Source organism: Trichosurus vulpecula, chromosome 5, assembly GCF_011100635.1.
Source record: "Trichosurus vulpecula isolate mTriVul1 chromosome 5, mTriVul1.pri, whole genome shotgun sequence".
In the NCBI taxonomy this organism is placed as follows: Eukaryota; Metazoa; Chordata; class Mammalia; order Diprotodontia; family Phalangeridae; genus Trichosurus; species Trichosurus vulpecula.
The window spans coordinates 177,236,491-177,255,556 of record NC_050577.1 but is presented as its reverse complement, the minus strand read 5'-3'; the positions used below and the strand labels follow the sequence as shown (position 1 = coordinate 177,255,556).

The 19,066-nt window shown below is 39.7% G+C and overlaps 1 protein-coding gene across 1 annotated transcript in view; it reads right to left on the bottom strand.

Annotated features, from left to right (window-relative positions):
- The window catches only part of ITPR2 (inositol 1,4,5-trisphosphate receptor type 2), a 545,841-nt gene extending 538,665 nt beyond the window's left edge, over positions 1-7,176 (bottom strand). The window contains exon 1 of the mRNA XM_036758879.1: positions 6,964-7,176. Coding sequence (XP_036614774.1) covers positions 6,964-7,055 — 92 coding nt within the window. The 5' untranslated portion in view covers positions 7,056-7,176. The remainder of the gene's footprint in view (positions 1-6,963) is intronic.
- Positions 7,177-19,066: the final 11,890 nt, after the last annotated feature.

Sequence of the window (19,066 nt, the reverse complement as noted above, 5' to 3'; positions counted from 1 at the left end):
TATTAGAAACAGAAAATAAGGCATTCTTTTTCAGATACAGTCAATGTATTGATTTATTTTGCTTCACTACATTTATTAGCCACAGGGAGAGAGGGGTGAGTGAGGCATCAATAGGAAGTGATGATAATTATATATGTATTACTATAATATTATTTAAGTCAACAGGAAACTCCATTTTCTGTGCGCTTTGGCTTCTTGGGAATATGAAAAGGTATACAAAAAGGCAAAGAAAACATGTATCCAAAATAATTCAGGGTTAGCACTAAAATCAAGTTAAAAAGTGAAAAACCTACCAAAGGTTTCCATGATTCTTTTTATTTATTTCTATTATACTCAATAGAAGTATTAAACAGGCAATGCTAAAAATTTATAAATGGTACTTTCTGTGGCTTGTATGGTAAATTTTTTAATTGCTCCATTATTTCTGATGACAAATTGTAGAAATAGAAATAGAAAGCAGGAAGGCCTCAAGATAACAAAATTTCCCTGATCTATTTCCAGCATAGCCATCCACAAAATTGAGTGATATCTTAAATGATTAGGAGCATGTTGGTAAATATTTAACAACTGGTTCTCCAGGAGGAAAATGTGTGTAAGACACATTTTTAAGTTTAATCTTCATTATTAACATGTTCTGAAGTCTAGACAATCAATAAAACAAAAAATCAAGTCTTTGTTTATGCCATTTGCAAATTTTCAAGGTGTGAATGTTCACAACAAAAATTTAACAATGGCTCTCCCCAGCCTGTTCAGCTGGCTTCCATATATTCCTGTAAAAAACTTGTCTGTTCCTGAGTTCCTCTAGCATCAAGTAAGGTTAATCTTAGCTGTGACTCATTTTGCAGAAAGATGGAAGAATAAATAAAACAATCATGCTTACAAATCAAGTCCAATTTTGCTCAAGAAGGGTGCTATGATGTAAACATATAAACAGTGGTGGGATTCAGCCAGTTAGCACCAGTTTGGCAAAACTGATACCTAATTTTATGTTGAGTTCAGCGAACCGGTTGTTTAAATGGCACTTGTAACCAGGGTTCTCTCTAAGGTGGGCGCCTGGGCAGCCACCCGATGTGGAAATCACAAATTTACATTTCTTACTCTTTTTAACGTTCATCTGCACAACAGCATTTTCTAAGCACCGTGGTAATTTTCATTCCATCCATAGGTGAAAAAAATTGACGGAACTATGCTTGTAATATTTATTTATTCATTTCTTAAAACTCATTATACCTTTGATGAAATACTACATTTTAATTCCCTCATTTTTGTTACTTCAGTAAACAAACATATAACATAAAGAGAAAAACTGCCAAACAACCAGGAGGTAAGAAGCTGTCATTTGTTTCCATCTTGTGTTACACCCAAAATTCCCCCAAGATATTATGAGTGCGCTGGTGTTTCCTGAACAGTAAAACCAACAGAAAACTGAGACATGAGGAAACAATAGAAATATAGATTTCAAGGGTTATCTTATAGTCCATTTCAGAAGCCATGGAAATAGAAGAAAAAAAGAGTTAGAATAGGTAGGATGAGTTTTGGTTCTGCATATGTTCCAACACTGGCTGCTGTGGCCACGTGGCTGCTTTGACTCCATAAGGATGTGTTTTTGTCAGGTATTATTTAATATTTTTTCATTAATATTTTAAAACTCTTTCTTATAACATAATCTAGTTTTGTGTACCTCTTTCATTGTTCTTATTTGAGTATTAAATGCATGAAATATTAAACTACCTTTCAGCATATCTTTTTGCATACTTAAAACGTTCATTAGGGCAGAGAATCAGTTGTTAATTTATTTGAATCCTACCACTGCATACAGATATATATATATGTGTGTGTATGTATGTGTGTATATATATGTATATATATATATATATATATATACATATATATATATCTGTATGCATTAGGAGTCTATTTATTCAAATGAGTTTTTTGAATATTTTAAATTTTATTTCTTGGAACTGAATAGTCCATTTTTAAAAATAGGCCAGAGTAGTTTAAAAGACAGTTTTTTAATTTCAAAACTAAGAAGTTACATAATGTTAGAGCTATAAGGAATCTTTCAACTTATTCTACATAAAAATAATAATGATAACAGCAATGGACACTTATATAATAACCTCATTGGAATCTCAGAACACTCTTAAGTAGGTATCACAGGTACTATTATACACCTTGTACACAGTGAGGCAGGTAGGTAGCACAGCGAATAGAGCATTAGGCCTACAGTCAGAAAGATCCAAGTTCAAATATAGTCTCAGGCTCTTACTAGCTTTGTGACCCTGAACAAGTCACTTAACCTCTGTGCACCTCAATTTCCTAAACTATAAAATGGGAATACTATAGAACCTACCTCATAGTGTTGTTGCAAGGATCACTGTGCTTAATAAGAGCTTCCTTATTAAGTTCAGAAAACTTGAAGCATTTATCCATGATCATACAGTTAATAAGAGTCAGAGCCAAGATTCTAATTCTAGTTTTTTTCTAACTCTACTTCTAGAGTTCTCTTTGAATATAAGACTCATGCTTTTAAGATGCACAATCACAGGAGACTGACATTTAAAAGATTAGATAGAAAAATGTGAGCCAGTTACTATAGCATATGTTATACTGATATGAAGCTTATTCACTATGACACGGTGAAAAAGAAAAAAGAAAAACACAACTCTTAAATTAAGACAATGCTGGAGAAAGAAAAGATTAGAAACACCTCTAATAACCAAAGAGAAGATGAACCAGAGCTTTGAGACAGAGTAATCACCAGTCCTGGTTCTTTCCTAAACCCAAAGTTTCCCCTATATCTGATAGTGAAAATTGCTATAGGACTCCATTAATTATTCAGTATTCTTTAAAAGAGGAAAAACATTTGGTATGTCTCTTTTTCCCTTTGGAATATATTCTATTTAAATGGTTACATGGAATGGGTCATTTAAAAAGAGATTCCATTATGCTTCCTGAGTTCATTGTTGTGCATTTTTGCAAAATTATGTACATATGTAACATGTAGCAGACTTTGGAAAATATTAATTTAAAAATAGTTAATTACTGTTTTCAATAGTATTTAGAGGATACTTATTATTCTTGTTAATAAACCAGTTTTATTCTATATTTCTTAATAGTAAAGAATTATTCTAGTATCTAGGTTGACACCACGTCATTCAGCGAAGACCAGAGATTATTAACAGAACAGCACCATTATCATTTAGTAAGACTCAACTAAACCTCTACAGGACTATATTTTAAGGCAGATTTTATAAGGTGATATACAAATCCAGGAACTCCATTAGTACCATACAAATGCTAAGAAAGTTGGCTGAATTATAGAGTGGTCCATCTCAAGGCAAGAACATCTAATCAATGAAAGTTAAACTCCAGCCAATATAAGCATTTTTAATGACCTTCCTTACCACAGAACCTAGCTACATAAAGATACCATCACATTATGCATTATAAGACTCAGTTCATTAGCAGGAAAATAATATATTGCATAAACATTCTCTGAGGATAACACAATTTCAAAACACAGAAAGCAAACAAAATTAAATATTATGCAAGTTTTCAAAGAAATCTGTTTTGGACCATAACAGAAACAAGCTGAAGAAAGTCAAACACTCCTAAGGTGACTCATCACATAGAAATATGGACTACAGAGTTGACATGCTTAATTTGTTTATAAACAATAAAGGTAAAATATTTTCTTGATAAATGAAGATTTGGTGACTATAAACTTCAATTCAAAATTCTCATTAAACTTACCTACTTCTGTTGAGAGTATCACCAACCTTTCTGACACTCAGTTTTGCAAGCTCAAATTCAGCCTAGATGCTTCCCTCTAGCTTACCCTCCATATGCAATGAGTTACTAATTCTTGACAATCTTACCCTCCATATGCAATCATTTACTAATCCTTGACAGTTGTGGCTGTGTAATATGGGATTAAGTGACTTACCCAGGGTTAAACATCTAGTAAGTGTCTGAGGCTGGCTTTGAACTCAGGACCTCCTGATTCCAAGGTGGTGCTCTATCCACTGTATCACCTAGCTGTCCCTTGCTGTGCAAAATATCTTTCTCATCCATCCGCTTCTTTCCACTCACAACTACCGCCCTGGTTCTAACCCTTATCATCTTTTACCTACACTATTTCAATAGCCCCTAATGGGTCTCCCTGTTCTATCCCCTCTCCCATATATCCTTCTATGCATTTGTCAAAATAACATTCCAAAGCAAAGAACTAAGTGATTCCAACACTCAAGAATTTTCAGTGGCTTCCTATTGCCTTTAGATTAAAATATAAACTCCTGAGTTTGGCATTCAAAGTACTTTACAATCTAGCTCCAGGCTGCCTTTCCAGATTTATTTAATACTACAGTACTTCCCTTCATACATTGTGAATTTTAGCCAAATTGGCCTCCTCAAAATTCCCTGAATTTGGCATTGTATCACCTGTCTCTGTATGTTTGTATAGACTGTTCCTCATGAATGTCGCCTCACCTGCTATGACAGTCCACAACTTTCAAAAGGGTTTAACCTAGATGTCACCTCCTACAAAAAGTCTTTCCTGATCCCCCTGATTGCTAATCCTTTCTCTCATCTAAGTTATCTTGCATTTTCTTATCTGTTTAGATGTTGTATCTCCCAGTAGAATTGAAGCTTCTCAAGTAAATTTGGAAGCTGATTTTCATTTTTGTTTTTGTGGCTTTAGTGCCATGTTCCTTGTTTAATAAATGTTCACTCAATTGAATCAAACTATTAACAAGATCCTCTATCAGACTGTCTTTTCCTCAAACAAAACTTTATTCTGTTCATTGTCCACAGGTATAACAGCTACAAATCTTAAAAGCTCCTTACCGATTTGTGGGACCCATCTAAGGAATGTAATGGTTATCTCATGATGGAAATCTGGAAGTTTATGGGAAGTGGGAAGGAGTAACAAGGGAGGAGGATCATTTGACAAGACTTTGTTTGGACCCAGAATTTAAATTTTCTTCACTATTTCTGCCAAAAGCTACTGTATCTCACCAAATGAAAAATATGCAAACCAAGGTTCTTGACATACATAATTTATTTTGTACAACACTACAATTTAGTAGGCACCAAACATTGCTTGTACAGATACCCATTATGGGGGGTGGGGGGGAGAGAGCCCAAGGGATTGCAATAGGACCTATACAAGTCCTATGGCAATTAGATTGATCAGATTCTAAATACTGAGGACAGTAGCACTGCATCTTACCACGAATTATACATATTCAAATGCTGTGGATGTTAAGTAACGTGACCACAAGCACAACAACTGCATACAGTAACATCCTAAAAAGTGGTAACATTGGTTCCACAGCATTAATGGTCTTTGTTTTATTATGTAAGTGCTTAGAGAAGCATACAGAAATTTCCTTTTGCACCTTATCAAAATTTAATCCATTAATAAATTAAGCAATACGTTATTCATCAGAATTAAGGAAGCCAGAAAATTGACTGCTTTAATCAATGTTTAAAGCACTTCTAGCATAAGAGCTCATTCTCATAGCACTTCATTTTTTTATTCATAAATCAGTGGTGGATCTCAATAACTTTGAATTTTGTTTAAAACAAAATTCTTATTAAGCTCTTTAAAAGCCCACAGCCTGAAAGATTCTAAAGTTGTTCAGAGTTCCAGAAGCAACACAACAAACAAAACTGCATCATAGCTTCTGGAAGGGGCCATCTAGTTCAAACCCCTCATGTTTTATAGATGCTGAAACTGAGGGCCAGAAAGGTGAGAGGATCTGCCTAAGGTCATACAGGTAGATGACAGAATTTGAAATCAAGTCCTCTGACTCCAGAGTCTGCGATTTTTCCACTGTACCACGCTGCCTCCCTCGGACAGTGTGGACTTAGAAGAGAATCTTGGAATTATTGGGAACCAGCCCATTATAAAATCCTCTGTTTGACGTTCCAAACCATTCATCATCTGGCTCTCTCCCTACCTTTCCTGACTTCTTACACCTTACACCCCGGCACACGCAGGATCGGCCATCCAATGACACTGGCCTTCTTGCTCTCCCTCGAACAAGTCAGTCCATCCCTAAACGTCAGATGTTTCCCTGGCTCTCTCCACGCCGGTAAAGCTCAACGCTCCCATCTCCGCCTTTTGGGTGGAGAAGCTTCCTTCAAGTCCCAGCTAAAATCCCACCTTCTACAAAGAAGCCTTTCTTGATCTGGTCTTGATATTATCTCTCCCATTAGATTCCTCGAGGGCAGAGACTGTCTTTTGCCTTTCTTTGTATCCCCAGCGCTTGGCACAGTGCCTGGCATATAGTCGGTATTTATTGACTGTCAGACCTTTAAGAATTTCAGCATAGGATCACCTGGTCTAATCCCAAAGGCTGAAGGGATTGGCTACCTGGCATAGGCAAAAGGAACTGAACTGGGAGAAAGGGGAAAAGTCCAGGCGGTGGCTCTGAGTGTCCTGGATACCCTCAATGCATCCCGCGGTCACCTGAGAATCTAGGGTAATTGAGTACTACTTCAGGCACCGAATAGACGGGGATGGGGGAAGGAGGCGGGGTTGGAAAGCAAAGATAGGAGGAGGATTTTTTTTTCCATCAAAAGCCAACACTTTCGGCAAAACAACCTTTGGAGAAGAAGTCAGTAAAGAAGGTGAACTTCTTCCCCAGGCCTGTTTGAGGGCTTCTGAATCACTTCCTCCTTTGATCAGTCTCTCCACGTGAGATTGTGGAGTTGCAAGAGAAACAGTTCTCCCCAAGCAGCTTCCTGTGCGCTGGGGCAAAGCTCTCAGTCCTCAGCTTGTCAGATCGGCGGGTTCCTCAAGTCTGGGGGGGAGGGAGTGTCGTAGCGGGCGGGGCGGTGCATACAGTCTGGAGAAGATCCCCCAACCCTGGGAAAGCCCAAAGAAAAGGAGGGGAAAAAAGAGAGAAAGAGACTGAGACTGCGTTCCCCAGCCCAAGCTCCTCTCCTTACCCCAGAGTGCTGATGAAGCCGTTGACGGAGCCCTCCGCATACAGGGATACGATGTCCCCGATGTATAGAAAACTGGACATTTTGTCAGACATGCTGTCTCATTTTCTAAAGTGGGCGCTCCTTTTTTAATGGTTTTGGGGAGGATCCCCAGATGCCCTTGGACACACTCTTTCCAAAGAGCCTTGGCGTGGCGGAGAGGGACCAGCGAGGAGAGGAAAGGAGGCAGGCGCCCCAGCTAACGCGGCCGGGATGGCCAAACTGCCTCTGGGCGTGGAACTCGGCCCCCAGCGCCCGTACCTCCCGGGGAGCCGGGCATGAGCCAAGCCTGGTGCCTGCCCGTCCGCAGCTGCTGCTGCCCCAAGACAACCGAAAACCGCGGGCGCGCAGGCAGAGCACCCGGCTGCAGCAGCGCCTCCCGGGCAGGTTTCCTCTTCCTTTCACAAGTTCTGCTGAGTTTTCTCTCTTCCAGCACCTTTGCTCCTCCTCCTTTCTCTCCTCCCTTCTCTGGCTCCCCTCCTTCCCTTCCCTTGACCCACGGCAGGAGCTACCTTCCCCTGGCCTCGGCCAGTGTTCCTTAGGTGTGCGTGTGTCTGTGTGTAGGTATGAGTGTGTGTGCGTGTGTCGCTTTGCCTCGGGCAAAATTTTTGACCAGGTTGGTTGTGCCCATTCGACAAGAAGGAGGAGGGGACTCCCAGCCAATCAGAGGGCGGGGGCCGCAGGAGGAGCTGGGTTGAGAGATGGGGGAGGGATGGTGAGGATGGGAAGGGGGGGATGGAAAGGGGCGGAGACCTATCTGGCCTTGGGGCGGAGTAAACTGGGGGGCTGGATAGTTTTTGCCCGTACCCCACCTTTACCCCGCCCCATGGAAACTGGGGAGCCACCTCCCCCTCCCGCCCCATCCGTCCCCCACCCAGCCCCGGGTGCAGCGCACTAGCCTCTCATAGCTGCCCCTAGGTCTCACGGAAATTTCAGCCCGTAGAGGACTGGGAGTGGCCACCCGTAGAGAGGCCGGCCCGTAGGAAGTTTTCCTTTTCCCCTCCCACCCCAATGTGGCCCCACTGCGGCTTCCTCCCCTCCCACTGGCCCAGCCTCCCCACTCTTCCTCTGGCTGGCTCCTAGGACTCAGTTGCGTGCTAGTGACTAGAGCCTCTGAGCTTCCTCCCAGCGCCTGGGAGGGAAGAGAGGGGCAGCTAGGAGCGAGAATGGGTGGAGACAGCTATGGGAAGGTCCAATTTAGATGGAAAGACGTTTGGGAGAGAGAGAGGAAAGAAGAGCGAAGTAGTAGCTTCTGATGATGAGGGAAAGGTAAGATTGAGGCGAAGAAATGCGAGTGGTAAAAAGAAAGCGGCATGAGGATTCCTGGGCCTCTGTTCATATTCCGGGTGAGGTGCTGGCCGATGAAACTTGGTGCTCCAGATTTTGGCCTCAGCAAAGGCGAGCGGGGACAGACCCATGCTGGCTCTTTTTGCCTGCACGCGGCACCACCAAGTCACTTAGGGGTGTCAGACTGTGACTGGAATGCTCAATGTCATGCACACTGGGGAAGATGTCACTTTTTCCTCCGCTAGCTAGTTAGCCCCTGCAGCAAGAAACAGTGAAAAGAAACTGGCTGCGGTGAAGTTTAAATTCTAACTCAGACGCTGACTACCTGACTGATAGTGGGCAAATCTGGCCTCAGTTTCCTTATATGTAATAAGAGGGAAGTTATACGAGTTTCTGAGGTCCCTTCTAAGTCTATTTCAGGGCGTCTTAAGCTATTTTTTGTGTCATGGACTCCTCACAATAATGTTTTTAAATGCATAAAAGACAGAATTTCCAAGGAAACCAATTATATTTAAATAAATTTATCAACACATTTTCTTTAAATTCAGAGGCCCCAAGTAGCCCCTGGCTAGATCAATAATCCCAAAATCCTGAGATGAGTCTCACTGCCTAGCTCCTTAATTCTAAATTCCCAGTTTACTTTCTCCCCTTTATTTCAACAAGCACAGTCTTCTTCGACGACTTGCTTTTGTTTACATTTAAAAGTGCTGACTATTATAGTTGCGGTGGTTATAAAATAAACTGAGTCAGCTACAGAAAAGAAATGGGAAGCTTGACAAGTTGCCCCACGGCCTTTGTTGCTACTGGACTCTTCACCTTATATCATTTATTTTAAGTGTTTCCCTCAGGCATGCTAACACACTGTTGATGGAACTGCAAGCTGTTCCAACAATTCTGAAAGACAACTTGGAATTACAAGAGAAAATTCACTAACCTGTTCATACCCTTTAAATCTGTGATGCTACCTTTGTATCCAAGCAGGTCAAAAACAGAAAGATCCAGTACATACATATTAAAATATTCATAACAAGAGTATTTGTGGTAGTAAGGATGATAGTTGCCTAAAAGCTTAAATTAACTCATCCATCAGTTCGCCTTGGAATGAAACAGTATTTGGATACATCCTGGTATGAATTTGCTGCCTCAGATTCTCCAAGGCAGCCCAGGATCCAGATGTAACAAGAGAAGGATATCATTTTTTTAAAAGTCTAAATATCACCACTGTATAAATATATTTGTTCTTCTGTATATTACCCAGATCTTGGAACCTGTTTTCTTTTAACCTCCAATTCATTTACAAAGCACTAACATAGCTTCATGAAGACCAGGTGATGACAAACTAACCTTACTTCCTTTTTTGACAGGGTAGCTCAGGGAAATGCTGTAAATATCCTTTCTCTAGATTTTATCAAATTATTTGATGAATCATCTCATAACTATTCTTGTGGAAGAGATAAGTCATGGGCTCACAGATTTAAAACTGGAAGGGCCCTTAGAGGGTATGGAGTCTAGTCTTCTCATTTTATAGTTGAGGAAGCTAAAGCTTAAAGAGGTCAAGGGACTTGCTCAGATTTCATACGACTAGTCAGTGCCTGAAGCAGGATTTGGACTCAGATCTGCCTGGTGCCAATTCCAAATATAATGAGATACATTCAGAAGCAGACTCAAAGAATAATAATTAATGCCTCACTGTCCATTTAAGGGAGTGGAAAAGAGGGAACAAGCATTTATTAAATACCTACTGTGTGCCAGGCATAGTGCTAAGTGCTTTACAAATATTATCTCACCTTGGCAGAAGGTCTCTGGTGGAGTGCCTCAGAGAACTATGGTTGGCACTGTGCTATTTAACATTTTTGTCAATAATTTGATAAAGGCATAAACAGCATGCCTATCAAATTGCAGATGATACAAGATGGCAAGGAAAGCTAACACATTGGATAACAGGTAGTAGTATATGTGTCTTTTTTTTTAATAAATTTTGTGAAATTCCTTTAAATTTTCTCCTATAGTCAACAAGCATTTATTAAATGCCTACTATATGCCTGGCACTGTGCTAATTCAAAAAAGAATCCCCACTATAACACATAGCCAACAAGTGATCATCCAACCACTTTTGGGTCCTGTTATTCCAAACTGTCTTCCAGAATCATTGGACCAGTTTGCAGCTCTACCAACAGGAAAACTGGGTAGAATGGGGCTAGACTTGCTCCCATTTATAGAGTTCCTTTTACACATGCATGATGCGATTTTCTTGAGTAGCATTGCATGTGGTAGCAGAGGCCACACAAACTCCAGAGGAGTGATTCTTGCCTCTATTACTGTTACAGTGGGGTGTATGGGGTGTTCAAGGAGGACTGGTACCTCTGGTGAGAGGGCTTGCCAAGCCCATTTCAGTGCTGCTCATCCACATTTGGTGTCTACTAGGCATCCATCTCTCCCCTGGGGCTCCAAGAAGCTATAGCATACCATGTAGTGGCCACACCCTGATAAACCCTCTCAGCAGACAGGCCAAACCAGATTGAGGGTAACTGACAGGCCTCAAACTCCTTGGTGAGTTAGCGGTTATGTACTCCAAGCATGTGAAGACTTTGCTTCCTGGAATGGACAGATGAGAACGATTTGTTCCAATAGCCATGGAGGAGGCTGAAGCAGACACTGTAGAGAGCTTAGAGCTTGTTCAGATGTTGAAAGTACCAAGGTCATCCACTGCATGCTGGGGTCATTGCCAGTCATCCTGACCTTTGTCTTGGACTTTGATGGCTCTGGAAGAGACAGTGAGGCTGACGATTTTGTGCAGCTCAGTCACACTTAAATCCAGTTCATCCACAAGTCAAGATATCACTCTGTGATGTCATTGGTCATCTTGGAAAAAACAAAAGACAAAAAACAATTTTATTAGAATTTCATCAGGAAGGGGAATGGGGAGGTCTTTAACCCTCAATATTCATCTTTATCTTTATCCATATTCTTAGCCTTATAAGGATAAGCATAGAGTCTTACAGAAGTTCAATAGGGTGCCTTTACAAATAAAAAATGGGGGCAGAGTGAAAAAGGGCACAATTGAACAGCCATTTATCTGAAAAAGATCTGGGGGTTTTATTGAACCACAAGGTCAATATGAGCCAGCAATGTAATGTCATCTCCAAAAAAGCTAATGTAATCTTAAGAGAAGCATAGCTTCTAGGAATAAGTAATTGATAAAAATGCTTGATCATTCTATCAATTGATATGTCCATTCTATGGGAGTTTCTACATTTCTCATTTTCAACATGAGAGCTAAAATGGAAATTCAGGATGTCCATGCTGAACTGAAATGTTTTGCCCAGAAACACGAATAACTGAAACAGTAGTTGTGATGAAGAGAGCTAGCATGAAAGCCAGGAAGACCTGGTTTCAAGTGCTGCCTCTGACTCCTCACTTATGTGACTTTTTGCAAGCACTTAAGGTCTCTTAGAGGCAGTTCTTTCAGGCCATAAGTTGCAGAGAAGGGGCTGACTTACATTGGTGGACAGTATTTTCTCACCCATTTTCTCATCTGAGCCAATGAAGTAAGACCCCTCGTCCCTATCCCAGTCCCTTTTGTATAAAAAAGAAGTCTAGGGCAAAAAAAAAAAAAAAAAGGAGATTAAAATAGAAAAGGAAAATGAGAAGCATCATGATATAATGGGTAGAATGCTCGGCATAGAGTTGGAAAGCAATAATAAAAATAGCAGCTAACATTTCTGTAGCACCTACTATGTGCCAAGCACTTTATAATTACCTCATTTGATTCTCATAACAACCCTGTAAGGTAGGACCTATTATTTTTTATTTTTAGTTTACAATGCTCAGTTCCACAAATTTTTGAGTTCCAAGTTTTCTCCCCCTCTCTCTCCTCCCTCCTCCCTGCCAAAATGACATGTAATCTGATATAGGTTCTATATATACCTTCACATTAAACTTATTTACACAATTGTCAAGTTGTAAAGAAGAATTATAGCCAATGGAGTGAACCATGAGAAAGAAGAAACTAAACCAAAAGGGAAGAAATAAAAGAAAGAGCAAATAGTTTGCTTCAATCTGCATTCAGACTCCATAATTCTTTCTCTGGGTGTGGATGAGTAGGACCTATTATTATCCTCACTTTGAGGATGAAGAAACAGAGGCAAAAAGAAGTGATGTGACTTGGCCAGAGTCACACAGCTATTAAGTATCTGAGGACACATTTGAACTCAGGTCTTTGTGACTCTAGCCAGTGCTGTATCCTCTGCACCTCCTAACTGCCCCATTAAAAAAAAAAAGCCCAGGATACAATCCTGCTTCCCACACTGAATGGGTAACCTTGGACAAGTCACCAACCTCTCTGTACCTCAGTTTGCTCAAATGTGAAAACGCCAAATGCTACAAATTGGAAACAAGCTTTTTTTTTTTTTTAGGGGGAAGGCAAGGCAATTGGGATTAAGCGACTTGCCCAAGGTCACATAGCTAATAAGCGTTGAGTGTCTGAGGTCAGATTTGAACTCAGGACCTCTTAACTCCAGGGCCAGTGCTCTATTCACTGTGCCACCTCGCTGCCCCAAAAACAAGCTTTTTATTCCACCTTTTTCTTTAAGAGGACCCAAATGACATGCTTGCATAATTACCAAGAGTTGAAGATCTCCCTACTTCTCTCCCAGATACATCATTCCAATGGTGATAGAGGTAAGAATTCATCCCCTGGAGTTTGGGCGGCCTCTACTACCACATGCAATACAATTTTTTCTCTGGAAAAATCATGTTGTAAATACATAAAAGGAGCAAGGTTAGCCCTAGGCAAAATTGGGAAGTAAGCAATATTTGTTCCTCCCACTCACCCCACCCCCGCCCATTTCACAGGACAACCCTTGCCCCCCAATATGTTGCTATCCTGCCTTTCAGTATCTTCTTCTCCCCCAAGTCTCCCTAGCTGCCTTCGCATTATGTCAACTCACTAGGATCTATCTAACAGGAAAAATACCCCAGTCCTCAGATATGCCTCCTCCATTCAACCAAATGTCCTCTGTCTTCTTCCCTCAGAGCTTTGCTAGAAAACGTGAAAACTTCATTCAATGACCAAGTTTTTATGCTCCCAAATAGCTTGCTAATAGGAAACACTCCACACTTTAACCCAAAGAAATGGCTAGTGAGAGACTTCAAGGATCAACAGTCTACTAGGAAAACATTTTGGACAAGGGAGCTTTTCCATGACCCTTAAATTCTACCATGTGGGTCGTACCCCAAATCTTTCCACAGTCAATGACTTTATATATATATATACAAATATGACTAGCCCTGACTAGGGGAACATTTGATCATATGTACTCTTTCTGTTCTTAACAGCTTAGGACAGAAGTTAGTTGTTCAGTTGTTTTCCTGTCATGTCTGACTCTTCATGACCCTATTTGAGGTTTTCTTGGAAGAGATACTGGAGCGGTTTACCATTTCCTTCTCCAGCTCATTTTACAGAGATAAGGAACTCAAGCAAATGGTTAAGTGACTTGCCCAAGGTCACACAGCTATTAAGTATCTGAGACCAGATTTGAACTCAAGAAGATGAGTCTTCCTGACTCCAGACCAGGCACTTTATCCACTGCACAACCTACCTGCCCTGGGACAGAAAGCATGGGTGCAATTTTATATTGAGCTGCTCTAGCATCATATAACAAACATGCTTCTCTCAGAATGCTTAGAACAGCCACTTTCCATCTTCTCTAAACTCATTATAAGTCCTACCATAAAAGGATTAAGAGTAAGGGAAATATCAAAAAAGTGAAAGTAAATTCAGGTACAATACATACATATAGTTGTAATTCTTTTTGTGTTTTAATAAAATTTTAAAGCACTACAAACTTTATAACCATGTTCGGATGAATGTTCTACGTTTCAAAAAAAAAAGCATTATAATATTAAGCCACAGACTAGGGGAAATTGTATATTTAACAACAAAACAAAAGGTTGAAACACCATAGGAGGCCTTCTGCTCTACCTGTATCAAAGGTAGGACCAAGATGTTCCTTCAACTACATTTTCAGAACATCTAGCACAGGAACTGAGCAGTCTCTTTCTAGGCACAAAGTAAATACTCTGTGATTTTTTTTTTCATTTTTATTGGTATCTTTTTTTTTTAATACCATTTCCCAACGTATCTGTCTCTCTTCCGTCTTCCAGGGAGCCACACCTTATTATAAAGAATAACAAAAGAGGAAAACAAGTTCAACAAAATTCACCAACACCCCAACTAAATCCAACATTATGTGCAGCGTTTCACACCCATAGTCCCGTCTCTGCAAAGAAAGATATCTCTATCTGATATCTCTTCTTCTTTAGGACAAGGCTTGGTCAGTCTGATTTCACAGGATTCAGTTTCAGTTTTGCTGTTATTATTGTTCTTTACATTTATATTCTCTACTTATCATGTATATTTCTTTCCAGGCTCTGCTTATTTCACATTGAATCAGTTCAAACAAGTCTTCCTGTGCTCCTCCATATTTTTCACATTCCCCATCATTTGTAGTGCCAGAATGTTCTATTGTATTCATGTATCAGTTTGTTTAGTCATTATTTTATAAGTGAGCATTTATCTTTGGGTTTTTGCTACTATGAAAAACGCTGCCACAAATAAATATAAGACCTTTCTTTTCAATCATTGACCTCCTTGAGGATATACATTGTTCATTAAAAGTTATTAAATGGTGTGTTATGGGGAAGATAGAAGGAAATATAAATGGAGTCACAACCCCCAAGCCCAAAAGTGCCTTGGGTTTGAAGCTTGATAGAAAAATATTTATGTTGTGAAACAGTTGTTTTCTTCTATAACTGTGCTCTGTGTTTTATATCCTGGCAGCATAAAATTTGCTTGGCCTACTTTTAAAAAAAGCAATCTGCCCCCTGGAGACCCTGAGGACAAATGGGCTTTGGTTCCTGCATTGTGGGTAATACTATTTACCCACCATCAGTAGCAGGCAAACAGCTCAGAGCAGCAATTTTTCTAGGAATAGTGATATGTTACTCTGAATTAGCCACATTATTTTGTCCATTGCCCATTGTAGCCCTATAGCAGTTCTCTGTGTGTAGCTAAATGGCCAACATGGTTAGAGTAATCATACATCTTTATAACTATATAACAATAAATAAACACAGACTTACAAAGCACCTTCTATGGGCCCAACACCTTGCTGAGTAACATCATGGATACAATAGAAAGGTATGGTCCTTTTCCCTCAAAAAGTTTACAATAATCTAGTTAATAACACAATAATAACATACAGGAAACAATTAGGAAATAATTTAGCACTAAACTATATGAAACTAACTATAAGTTCAGAGAAGGGAGAGATCAGTAAAAAAATCAGTAAGGAAAGATGAGAACAAATCCTATGGCAGACAGTAGCTGTGAAGCCATGGACAAATCTCCCAACTTTGGTGAGCCTCAGTTTTTCATCTATGAAATAAGGAAAATCCTAGTTGTATTACTTACTTCATAGCATTTTTTATATCTTGAATATGGATTACTATTACTATTCCATGGTGGAAGTTTTTATGATGGATTTGAAAAACAAGTAGACATCAGTGTGGAGGGTTTTCCATCTAAGGTTAAGACTATGAGCAAAAACAGAAGCAGAATGTCTCTACTGTTTGTACAGAGGACAATTAGAAAAACTAGCCTTCTTGGAGTGTAAATTAAATTTTGAGAAGTAGTTGGAAATATGTTTGGACAGATAGAGTGGGACTAAATGATAAAAATCCTTGCTAGTTTTCTTAATTTCAATTTTATTAATCTCTCCTTTTCAGAATTTCTAATTTGGTATTTAAATAGAGATTTTTAATTTGTTCTTTTTTTCTAGCTTTTTTGTTGCATGCCCAATTCATCAATCTCCTCTTTCTTTATTTTATTCATGTAAGCATTAAGAGATATAAACCTTCTCCTAAGAACCACTTTGGCTACATTCTCTTGGATGAAGTTATTCATTGTTTCTGTGATTTGTTGTTTGACCCATTCATTCTTTAGGATTAGGTTATTTAGTTTCCAATTAATCTTTAGTCTATCTTTCCATGGCCCTTTATTACTTGTAATTTTTATTGTTAATCCCCCAAGCCTCCTGGGCTAAATGACTGCTGTACCCCGTCTTTCTGCTGGCTTCCCTGTTCCAGGTTTTTTCCTGAGGGCAATATTTTCTGGGTTTTTAGAGGTCAGTATGGGAAGTGAGAGTGGCTTGCTGCTTACTCGGCCATCTTGGCCCCTGGAACAGTAGAGGTCCTTGAATGACAGGCAAAGTATTTTGGATTTGATACAACAAACAATAGAGAGTGATTGTATATTCTTTAGTAGGAGAATGATTTGATGAGTGCAGTGTTCCAGAAGGATTAATTTGGAAAGAGAGTGTAGGACGGATTGGTTGGAAATAGAAAAGTATGTTGAAGTAACCTATGCGTGGGAAGATAAAGGTGTGTATTAGAGAAGACAGTATGAATAAAGCCAAAAGAACAAAATTGAGAGCTAGTCTGAAATAAGAAATAACAAAACTTAGATTGGTTTAGGGGAAGAGACTGAAAAGTCAAAGATGGCTTTACAGTTTCTAGCCCAGAAGACTATAACCAACTAGCTTAGCAAGAAAAGACCCACCACCAAGTTAGCCACAGGGGATGAGTTTTTCAGATGCACTAACTCACAAAAACCACATTAGTACAATTGTAATCTGTATCACTGAAGGGAGCCAAACCCAGGAAAATAATGGGTACTTAATATCCTGAATTGAGGAAGCTAGGTGGTGCAGTGGATAGAGAACCCTGGGCTTGGAGTTGAGAAGACCGGAGTTCAAATCTAGCCTCAGATACTTACTGGCTATGTGACACTAGGGAAGTCACTTAACGCTGTTTGCCTCAGTTTCCTCATCTGTCAAATGAGCTGGAGAAGGAAATGGCAAAACGCTCCAGTGTCTTTGCCAAGAAAACCCCATGGACAGTATTAGTATACTATGGTCCACAGGGTCACAAAGAGTCAGATATGACTGAACAACTGAACAACAACAATGCCCTGAAATAAGAAGATGTAGGCTCTTTATTCCTAACAACTTTGCTCATTAGGGAAAAAAAAAGGAAACTGAGACTTAAAGAACCTACATGAATTACTCACAATCACATGGCTAGTAAATGCACCGTCCTTGGGTAAGCCACTCATCCTCAGTTTCCTCATCTGTCAAAAATAACTGATAGATAAGTTACTTCCATTAAAGCCACACAGACCCACATTGTGCCTGATACAGTGGCAATATGAGGATTTTAATTCAGATCTTCTAACTCTAATTTTAGAAGACTACTTTTGAAAAAGCAGATACTTAGTAAATGCCTACTGATTGACTTCTCTCCTTTTACCAGGAAGAATGCAGTCACCAGGACACTTGCCCTGAAACCCTGTCTCCATTGTTCTAGTCATAACACCATGTTTTTCTAAGGTTTCCTCAACGCACAAAGACTTTTATTGGCTTCTTTGTCATTTGTTTCTTTAAGTTCGTAAAGATAGTTTATATTGCCTGCTTTTCATTAACACTGGCGGCCTCCCCTCTCCAGCCCTCTGCTTCTGAAATTCCTTAAGGCAGCCCATCAGTGCATGACCCTGCTCCCTACCCTATTCCTAACATCGAGGCATCAAGGCTGTAACCTCTCATTTCCTTTGAAAATCCTACCTAGAAAAATTGTTGTAAGGCTCAAGTGAACTGATAACTTTGAAGCTTTTAGCATGGTGTCTGGCATATAGTAAGTGTTAGTCATATATTAGCTGTTCTTATTTTTCTTATTATCATTGTCCTTCCCCTCTGATTGGATGGCTCCTCCATTTAAAGATGGTGCCCAGGACAACTCAGTCTCATTCCTCTCTAGCCTGTACTTTAGACTTCCTCTACCATTCTTGCCCTTCCCTCCTCCCAGCCAAGTACCTTTGCCCACCCCACCCCTTTTCAGCTTCCTTTTATGCGTCATCTTCCCCATTAGAATGTAAGCTCAGTGAGAGACAGGATTGTCTTTCTACTTGTATTTGTATTTCCAGCAATTAGCACAGTGTCTGGCATATAGTAAGTGCTTTATAGATGACTGTGGATTTGACTTAGCCAATAGAATAAATTGTCAAAAAGGCCTGGGCCAAAAACAGGATGAAAATGCAAGCATGTGTACAGCTCTCCTACTTTCCTTTAATCCAACATTCAACCCAGGAATTTTGGCTATATGGGCCTCCCTAATATTGAAAACTTAGCTTCAATAATGTATCTTGATAGATTTTTACCTACCAACCCACTCTCATATAAGCACTTCCAGAAAAGCAGAATGTGTTGATACAAAATTAAGAGGTAAATCGATTAATTTCTGGAAAATTTAGCTTAAATTTAGCAATATTCAAGTCATTTGTCATGAAAAATGGGAAGGTAAATTAGCCCTGTTTCAATTCATTTCATACATAACTGTCTGCAAGGAAATGTGCCAGGTCCTGGAATATGAAGATGAAATAAGAGGCTGTCTTCAGGGAGCTCACAATTTAGTAGACAGGAGAAGTTATATATCCAAATAACTGTAAGACAAAGAAGAAGGGGATAGAGAAGTACAAATTCAATTCAGTTCAATCAATTAATGTCTATTGAGCACCTACCATACCGTAAGCCATCTTACAAACACAAAACCGAAACAATTCCTGCCCTTATGGAGCTTACTTTCTATTGGGATCTGAGTCAGAGAATTCAGAGAAGGCTTGTATGAAATGATTCACACTAAAGGGAGCAGAACAAGGAGGACAATT